This window comes from Oncorhynchus kisutch, linkage group LG13 (assembly GCF_002021735.2).
Source record: "Oncorhynchus kisutch isolate 150728-3 linkage group LG13, Okis_V2, whole genome shotgun sequence".
NCBI classification, from domain to species: Eukaryota; Metazoa; Chordata; class Actinopteri; order Salmoniformes; family Salmonidae; genus Oncorhynchus; species Oncorhynchus kisutch.
This window is the reverse complement of record NC_034186.2, coordinates 60138572-60149036: the sequence shown is the minus strand read 5'-3', so window position 1 is coordinate 60149036 and position 10465 is coordinate 60138572. Positions and strand designations below refer to the sequence as shown.

Below are 10465 nucleotides of genomic sequence, written 5' to 3'. Positions count from 1 at the left end.
TTCAATTCAAAGGAGTTAAGAAATGCAGTTGTCTATCCTACTCTGGGGAAACAAGCAGAAACAACATTAACCATAAATCAGTCGTTATTACACTCATTAAGATGCCTGGGGGCCCCCATGTTTGTACATATCCGATCTGATACTGCCTGGTTCAGTCTTACGAACCGTGGTCTATTGGTCAGATCACAATCCATTTGATTATCTGTGGGTTGAGATGAATGTCCGTTAGCTTTTGGGCCAGTAGGTGGGGTTGTATGGTATTGGATGCACTGGAGAAGTCAAAGAATATTGTGCTCTGGGGGGGAGATAGAGAAGAGCATCTTCAACAGCAGTTTTAGGGCGGTCTGCAAATAGCAGATATAGCAAGGATCCAGGGAGGCTGCCACCTAGGCTCTTAGTGAGGGTATTCAAACTTGTTTGATCATAAGGTAATAAAGATATAAATAAGTTATATTCTTCCAAAATCAAGGGATTTATGTTGGTCATAATTCTATAACAACTATTCAATTGTTTCCAATCAGGACCATTTGAAATACAAAAAAATACTTCAGTTTGTTAAATGTTATTCATTTGCAAAAGATGGACAGTATGTTTAAATGAAAAAGGAAAAACATTTGTCTCACTTTATTGCTATTACAAACTGTACAATATTTTATGCTAAATTGAACACCTGATAGAATAACGCTGCAAGTATGGATGACAAGGTACACCTGTAAGTTCAACCTGTCAGGAAACTCCTGAACATGCACAAACAGTGCCTCCTGTTGATAGGCTCAATGACATCAATTACAGAGATGAACCAGGTATATATTCAGTCCTGAAATTGTTAAAGGCCATGCTCAAGATCTCATTTTAAGTAAGTGGTCTGTATAGAATGTCAAAAGAAGACTGTCCAGTAGCTATCCAAACTTTCCACCCTACTGCCTGCCCCTGTGGCGTCCCCTAGTCCCCCCAGGTGTCTCTGTGTTCTGGGGGAGGTGGCAGGGCTGTGTGGGGTTCGTCTGAAGGGAGGACAATTCGCGGGCACGACGGCGTCTGGATGCTTCTCTCCAGGCCTCCCTCTGCTGTCTCTGAGTCTCTTCAGGTAGATCTGATATCAGCACCCTCTTCTGATAATACCTGAAGAGAGAATGAGTATGAACACACGCTCCACAACACAGATACACACACTAGGGCTGTCGTAGTAGAACCACCCAACCTTTGCTTTTGGATGATGTGCTTAATGTTTTCTAGGTATTATCACTGCACTGCTGGAGATAGAAACACAAGCAATTCGCTCCACCTGCGATAACATCTGCAAATAAACTTTGATTTGATAACCAGTCATAAATACAGACCGTGCGCAAATTGAAGTAAGCCTAAACCTTGGTGGACTGTCATTGTTTTACATTTCAGTAGATGTATGTATTTTGTCTGGATTGGTACATTTCAACAAGGAGATTAAAATAATGAATGATGCTGTTTTTCTGCCTTAAGTCGTTTATTTATCGGGCCTCTCACATAGACAGATAGTTGATAGAAAACAGGAACGTGCATACAACATTTAAAAAAAGACTATTATGGCTAAATAGAGTTTGGAGAGCACACCTCTGTGGTGTAGTGCAGCTCACTCTACTTTGTCTTCTTGGCAGGCGGCCGGTAGTCAGGTTCCATGTCCTCTTCATCTCCCTCAGTTCTATCTCCATCATCTTCTCCCACTTCCACATCTGCAGCCCTTTTGTCCACTCCTTCCCCAGTGCTAACGTCACCCACGTCTCCATCCTGTCCCTCTTGTCCTTCCAGGGCACTACCACTGGTGGCTTTTGTGGAGTTGGTGGGGGACTGGTTGTCAGGCATATCTGTTTGAAGAAAAATGGCAGGTATTTTTTATAAATAATGTAGCATACATTCTGCAATCTTCAACTTAATATGTTGTTACACAGAGGGGAGTTGTTGGTATATGCTGTTGAACGTATACTGAGTATACAAAACATTAAGGACACCTACTACCATTGAAAGGCACATATTTTGTCTTGCCCATTAAACCTCTGAATGTTACACATACACAATCCATTTCTCAATTGTTTGCAAGGCTTGCAAATCCTTCTTTAACCTGCCTCCTCCCCTTCATCTACACTGATTGAAGTGGATTTAACACGTGACATCAATAAGGGATCTTAGCTTTCACCTGGATTCACCTGGTCAGTTTATGTCATGGAAAGAGCGGGTGTCCTTAATGTTTTGTACACTCAGTGTATGTTGTGTATGCTGTAGAGAGTGCATAGTAACTTACGCTTCAGTAAAGATTCATAGTATTTGAGCAGCTCCTGGAGGCAGTCCTCCTCCAGACCTGGCTGAGGGTTGGTGGGCATCATGATTTCTACTCCCCAGCAGCCTCCACGGGACTGCTTCCCTATGAGGAGGATGGGCCTAAAGCCCAGAGCATGTACTTTACGGAGCTGAAGAAGACAAAGAGTTTACAGAATTATCATTTCAATCAGATGGCTGCTAATCAGAAATAAAATGGGAATTAGTTCAATTCAAATGGAATAAAGCTAAGAATGTGTCTAGAAATGTGGAGGGTACCATTATAAAAAGTGAGTCCAGGAACCTGGCAACGTTGTTGTGCAGGATGGTCTTTCTTGCCCATTCCATCAGTGTCTTGTCCATTGCCTTATTGCGTAATTTGTGGTACTTCTTGAAAGGCTGCACAGCTTTGCAGCTCTCACATATTTTAGAAGCACAATTTAACAACTTTTTGCAGTTGTCACACACCTTCTTCGTTGAGCCATGAGTTCTATTGGTTAAATTTGATAAAGAATGAACAAAGAAACAAACAGAAACATGTCAAGGAGAGCACATGAGTAGTACATTTGATTTGACAAACAGTAGATGCAGTCAAAATGACCTCTTGAACAGGTACGTGTCGCCTATTACAATCAGCTAGATTGGGTGAGTTTTGAGCATAGCCTCCCCACTCACTATTAATCCAATTCAAGTGCATTTTTTTTTTAAATAACCTACTCTGCAGCAGAGCGCACACATCACATACAGGTTGAATGAATTGGGGATTAATGGAGATTTTATTGATTTAAGGCCAATTGTATTTAAACTGGTTGAACATTTTACTGTTTTTAAGGTGCGAAATTGATTGGCTACCAGTCAGAGAAAAACACTGCACTGTAAGTAGACAAATTCCATTCCTCAAGCTAGATTGGCAATGGCAAAATGCAGTTTAATCCAAAAGAGAACATTTTATCACAAATAAATAATATTGAAAAAGATAACAGCTTAAGCCCCCATGCAGTCTTTGTAATTCTATTTTTAAATCATCACCATATGTATAACAAATCACTGTGTTTATTTAATGTAAATAACTTCCAACATATTCAACGTATGTTTAACCATTTATTTCCCTGAGCCTCCTTCGGCCCTTAAAATGCTCAGTTTGATCATGTGGGCATTAGGAAACACATTTGAATATACATTATTTACATATACAGATCTGATTGGCTGACAGAATGGTCTAGAGCCAACCCCCTTACCCATATGAACAATCATTGGTCTATTATAATCAGATCACATTGCGACATAATGAGGTGGGCCAAAAGTTCCATCCCAACTGAACAGGCTGAAATTCCAGCCAATTTTCAAACAGCTCTTACACAACAAAGGGCATAATTTTCACAATTTCTCAGTTTTATTACAACCTCATCGTGTGGAAATATATCTTTTTTTAAAAGCAGGAAAATCAAGTTCATCTGCACTGCCCCTTTCACACTGTAGTGAAATGGGAACTCGTTCCGAACAAAATAGAATTTATCGCACTGATTTTGTTTACAATAACATCTTAAATCTGTCAACAACAAAAAAAAAAACTTCCGGTAATCATTTAGAACATCATTATAACAAAAGTTATACAATCACGTTTCCCCATCACAGACAGGGCCAGCCAACAGAAACATAGGACAAATATTCCAAGATGCATATCATGATAGATCTCAATTGCAAACTGTAGTGGTGATTGATTGATACTAAACAAGAGCAACATTACAACATTTGAAGCTATTCATCATGTGTATGCGCCCTTGTTTGTGTGTTCTTGTTTGTGCATCTCCTATGAAACTGTTTCTACCATTCAAATTCAGTCAGGTCTTTGAGGAAGGTGGCAACTGCATCGGTCTTCCTTTGCACAACTTTTCCAGTCCTGCGGCTCACCCCGGCTTCTGAATCAAGGTATGAAGAGCATTTGGTTCCTTCATTTGGGTTGATCCCTACTAGAAACCTAAACAGTCAACATGGAAGAGTTAGTGAATCCAGGCATTGCTTTCACAATTCTTTCAATTTGGGTTGCAAAGCTACCGGTAATTTACTAATCTACCGGAATCTTCAGTAGTTTTGGTAATTAAGAGAAAATGTATGGCAATCTATTGCAACTTTGGTCATTTATATTTTAATAACTTAAACCATATGTATTCATATATAGTATTAGTATTATTATTATTTTTTTACATCTGTGTCCATATTGTCCATGAGTTTCTAGTAGATAGACTATAAGGTTCAAGGGAAAATAGCCTAATTAATGAAAAAAAATCTAATTAACGTTGGCATTATTTTCAATTGACTCTGCAACTCTTCCAACTATTTACTTTTTATTTTACAACTGCCAGCAAGCAGTTTGACACCAAACATGGACAACAAATGCATACTGACATAGTAAAATAAATAAGTGAAAAAGATAAAGGATACTTCATGCTGAAACCCATTAAAAATGGTATTCACTAAATTGATGGATTATATTTAGGATGCTTTACAACTGTGTTTTTCTATTTTAAAATCATCTTCTTTAATTATTTCATATATGTACATGTGATAAGGCCACACAGAGGGCCAGAGATAATTACAGACACCTGTGATAATCTGTGGTACCCAAAAGGGCCACTGTATGTATTGTAATAGATTATATAAAATCCTTGAAAGATACAAAAAATCTGGTAGTTTACTGGTAAACTAAAGTTTCCAATAATATACCCTTCCTTTGCAACACTAAGTAAGTCTCTCAAAACTGAGATAAGCAAAAACTAAATGAAATTTAACTGCAAGGCATGCAAGACAAATGTAAGTGCTGGATTAATAAATGCTCAATACTTGCCTCTGAATAAGCTCCAGTGTTGCTGAGGCTGCCTCCTGGTACTCTGTATTGAACACGTAGAAACAGCCGAAGAGCACAGAGAGGGCAGCAGCAAAGTCGGACTGATTTTCCAAAACACAGACCACTCTCCCCTCGAGCGACACCATCCATTTAGATGAAGCCAGCAGGGAACTCCCTGAAGTATACAGCAATAATGATTGTGTTACACAATATATTTCCCAACATAGGCCTACACAATATATTACTGTTCCACCACAATTAAATATTACTGTATTTAGGCTAGAATTCATCTTATTGTTCTATTCAGCGTTAACATTATGTAGTTAAGTACCAGTATGTATTTCTGGTGGTTTATCTAGCCCCACCATGGACATAATCTGAGTTATGAATATGATCATCGCCAGTCCATACACAAAATGTTGTCATTACCAAGCATGATAAGTCTTGGAGTGGCCGGCAAATGCAACTGAGCCTCTACATCCATCTGGGTGTCATTCACCTACATTAAACACAAAAAGAAGGTTGTTGAATCCTGATATGATCAATCATGTGTGTAAAAGCACAGTATAATGTATATAGTCCCAGTATGAAACAATCAGAATACAATGTTTTTTTATTTGAATAAAATCACACACAATAACTTACATCAGCCAAGAGGAAGAGAGAGTCCTCTTTCTCTCTGAAGTGGGACAGCACCAGAAGAATGGCAGCACAGGCTGTGAGGTCCTTGTTGTTTCCACTGAGGTCACCTTCAATGTCATTGAGGAGACTTTGGATGCCTCTCCTCCAGTTGGGTTTCTGACTTCGGAAGAAATTGACAATGGTCTTTCCCTTGCTCAGCAGAGCGCCACTGAGGCAGCTGTTGATCTCAACTCCAGTGAGCATGTGGAAGTGGGCACAGAGCCATCTCTTGGTAAAAAGAAAAGGCCATTGTTCCTTGACGTCACCGATGCTTGGGGCTGGCCATGCATTGATCATGTGGCGTTGGTTAATGTACGTAAGCCTCATTAATTCATCCACATCTCCCCTGTCCACACCTCTGGGGCCTGCACTGTTGAAAATGGTGGCCATAATCTGTCTCTTGTTTTCCAGGGACTCTGGAGTCTCTCCTTCCGGAAGGTCCTGTGGGTGCCAGTTGATGCACCCATAACTGTCCACTTTTGTTCTTGCTGTTTTGGCTTGTCTGTTGCTGTGTTCCCCTTTTTTGCTCGTCTTGGGTCTGCGTATTCTATTTTCAGTGTTCCGGTTCACATGCTCCACTCTGGTCTTTATTTGGGTGAGCAAGGAGGAGTATCTTCTGCTAAGCAGTTCCCCTTCTTTTGACAGGTCTGCAAAGCTCTCTGGATATTCTGCAACTATGGCTTTGGCTATTTCTGCACATACTTTCTTGTTGGGGTTGAGGCAGTGTACACGCATTGCATCAACGGTGATCCTCACCATCAACCGCCTATCTGCCGCCTCGACTCTTCGTCCCTCTGCAATGGCTCGCCTGAGGCTTTCAGGCGTCTGCTGCCAAGGGACATGAAAGTTGCTGATCCAATCCTCATCATCATCCTCCTCCTCCCTAAAAAGCAACACCAATTGCATGGGATAAATTGATGGTTGCTTGTATGGCAAGTGTTCACAGTGCTATACAAAGCCAATATGTTATTATATGTTTATTTTTTGTCTGGGCCAAGATGATTTGGTACCTCCAATGCATCCTGGTAGAGAATTATTGACAATGATGATGGGAGGCTCTTGTAACAGTCCATTTTCTTTCAAATTTGACCATTTGTCATGTCCTCATTAGCAACAAGGTGGATCATTTTGTACTGGTCTTTCACTGTTGACAGTCCAAGAATAGGTGTCAGAGTCTCTTTGATAGGAATCTACTGACAGAAGCGTATCCTGCCTGTAGCATCGGAACCAAGACATCTGAGCTGAATTGGCTCAACATAGTGTCCGGTTAGACCATAAACCTTTTCCATTTATACTTTACACAGACCTTTCGTGATAATCAATGATATTTTAAAATATTCTCCCGACAGTGAAGCACTATTGATTTTAACACAATTGTTGTCATTTAGCAGACGCTCTTATTCAGAGCGACTTAAATTGACAGATTTTTCACCTAGTCAGCTCGGGGATTTGAACCAGCGACCTTTCGGTTAGTGGCCCAACGCTCTTAACTGTAAATATGTCTTTATGTGAAGTACAGTAATATAACAGGAAGCTTTATATTGCGGAAGATTACTGTACTGTTCTCCCACCCTGAATTTTTTTTCTCCAAAATTGTAATGTAATCTGTGTTACACTGCAAAACACATTGAGAGTATTTTACTATGGATTTGTCTTTCACAGCACAGATAAATAAAAAAAATAACCAACAACCCAAAATCCAGACCAGTCAAAGCACTAAAATATGCTAAACATGTCAGAAATATTTCATGCTCCATGTTTTGCAAGACAACTTAACTAAATTGAATTGCCATTTAAGTGAAATTGTGGACACCCAGACTGTGTGGATGAAAGGTCATACCGGCATTTTGCCCTCTCCTTGTAGGCCCGCAACTTCTCAGGGTCAGCACGGATTCTCTCTCTGTATTGCCGCTGTGTCTCTGCGCTTGACAGCCTCCCTGATGTCAAAAGACAATAGAACCGTATTGTTATTGGCATGATCCTCTTAAACCTGAATTTAACTTGGATTTTACCATGAACTGCATAGCAGACAGTTGTTTTTAAACCCATAAGACCCCTTACAACTTTTACAATCCCCTCACCACTCCACTATAAAAAACACAACATCAACAAACAGAAAAGGACAGAGACAAGACACACAAGCATACTTTTCACATGCTCTGTCAATGTCTCGTCAGACTGTTCTGAACGTCTATCGCCTGGACTCTGGCTACCAGCAACAGAAGACGTTCCATCAGACTCTTTCCCCAAGACGTGCATCGGGCCTAAGCCCTCCTGTTGTTCTGCAATACTCTCCTCACTCATCTCCCATTTGATGTAGAAGGACCCAGTGTCAGCAGGCTCCTCTTTTATCACTGGGCTGGTGACTGGAATGGCTGATGGGGACTGGCCTCTGGCTCGCTCTGCTGAAAGCCCAGGAGTCCCTGTATTGAGACCTGGGATTGAAACAAATACATGATATCTAAAGCACAAACTGGTCACAAGCTAGCCAGGTTTGAGCATAGACATGTTCAAGTTGCCTTTACCAGCAGGGCGGTTAAAATGAACAAGATTACAAAAAGATGTCTCATCATAGGCGTTGCCATGTTAAATGGGGCAGTACCCAGTACACAATGATAATCTGCACAGCATATACTGCAAATTGGATAGTTAGCTACATGACCTCATGTACAGATTTGTCTCAGTACTGGTACTGGCAACAGCATTACTTTAGCATATGGGGAATATCAACTACGAATACACTCATCCTCATAACATAGTGTCTATAATGATGTACACACGACATTTATGCACCGGTGACTTGAGTGGGAATGTACAGTATTATGAACTACTGATAACCAAGCAATCGGGAGAGAGCTACTTACTGGGGAAATCCATTCTCCAATCATTTTCGCTTGCCTCCTCGTTCTCATTGCACATGGGTTTCCCAAAATCTCTTTCTGGTGAAAGTGCAGACAATTCAAAGGATAGTCCTACTCGAAATGTTGTTAATTCGTCTTCAGCTTTTTTAAGCTTATATTTAAGGGTTTCATTTTCTTTGTCACTCTCTGCCACCTTCCTTTCATATTCCAGTATTTTGGTACTGTTCATATTGTAAATAACATCCATGACAGTATTTACCGCAGTTCTGATAGCATTTTCCACTGCACGAGCGTTTTCTTCGTTATGTAAACAGGAATTCATTGCTCTACTTGGGAGATTATTATTATTTATTTTTTAACTCACCCGCACAACCTAACGTTGTCAAGTTTGCTAAATTGGCCAAGTCACAGAGTGAAGCAGGTGATAACTAGCTAACCCTTTTGTCTGTGGCACTGTAACGTAACATTACTAGCTAGCTCAGCTGGCTAAACAGTCAGCAGCCAACAACTTTACCGATGCTTACGTCAGTGTGTAACCCTTCAGTGACAATATTATCAAAAAGAGAAAGCGAACGAAAACGTGGTATTTCAAAGGCACTCACACTTGTATAAAATATTCAGAATAAAATTAATTTGACATGTTTTAGAGAGCAACTGTATTACGTCTCAACGTTTACCTCGCAGTTCACTTCCGCCGCGCCAATCGCGCGCGTCACGTGTCAAATGTGTTTGGGGTGGCTCAATCACAGCACCGTCTAGTGGTAAATCAGTGAACAAAAGCAAATGGTGTACAATGTGAATTAATTTACCGACATTTCCAAATAAAAAAACATAGAACATTAACAGCCCGAACCAATTCATTGAATAACTGGATCATTACAATATGATACAGAAATCAGCCTCTCAAACAACAAAGGAAATATCAACAAATATGATCCCAAATCCCAATCTTTGTTCAGCAGCCTGAACTCATCTGTGCAGACCTAATTCCCCAATGGAATTAAGATTAATTTAATTCAAGTTAATGTCAATATTCTCATCAATACTATATTGAAGGTGGACACCCAGACTGTGGTAGTGAAAGGTACAGTAACATATTTTCCTGCGTCGTACCTTCTCCTTGTAGGCCCGGAACTTCTCGGGGTCAGCATGGACTCTCTCTCTCTGAACCTCCTCTGTGTCTCTGCGCTTGACAGCCTCCCTGAGACAATGGAACCATATTGTCATTGGCATGATCCTCTTAAACTTGAATTCTTTTTAATCATCATCTCATCATTTCACATGCATACTTTTCAGATACCTGGTCGGTCTCTCCCCATACTCATGTCCACTCTGGCTACCAGCAACAGGGTGAGTTCCGTCTCTTTGCCTCGTTGGAGTTCCACCCGTCTGCTGGGCTTCGTACTCTTTTCCCAGGATGTGTATCAGGCCTAGGCCCTCCCGTTCCTCCCCAATACCCTCCTCACTCATCTCCCATTTAATGTAGAATGTCTCAATGTCAGAGGGCTCCTCTTTTATCACTGGTCTGGTGACTGGACTGGGTGATGGGGACTGGCCTCTGGTTAGCTCTGCTAAAAACCGCGACTCTTCTGCAGAATGGGAAGTAGGGTTCTGGTGATGGGACATATAAATAGTTGATGCCCCAGTGGGAAGAGATGTGTCTTTGCACTGGGGAAAAAACCTGGGGAGGAGTCCTTCCACCGAGACCTGTGATCAAAACAAAGATATTTGGACAAAAGTAGGGGTTGGTAAGTGCATGTCAAAGAGCTAAACATTGGAATGAAAACAATCA

The 10465-nt window shown here is 40.8% G+C and overlaps 1 protein-coding gene across 1 annotated transcript; it reads right to left on the bottom strand.

Annotated features, from left to right (window-relative positions):
• Nucleotides 1-3374: 3374 nt before the first annotated feature.
• LOC109902047 (uncharacterized) lies at nt 3375-9418 on the bottom strand. The gene is made up of 7 exons (XM_020498105.2): nt 8677-9418; nt 7960-8247; nt 7653-7749; nt 5777-6695; nt 5561-5630; nt 5132-5306; nt 3375-4264 (listed from the first exon to the last, which is right to left on the bottom strand). The coding sequence occupies exons 1-7, from the start codon at nt 8993-8995 to the stop codon at nt 4111-4113; spliced, it is 2022 nt and encodes a 673-aa protein (XP_020353694.2). The 5' UTR covers nt 8996-9418; the 3' UTR covers nt 3375-4110.
• Nucleotides 9419-10465: the final 1047 nt, after the last annotated feature.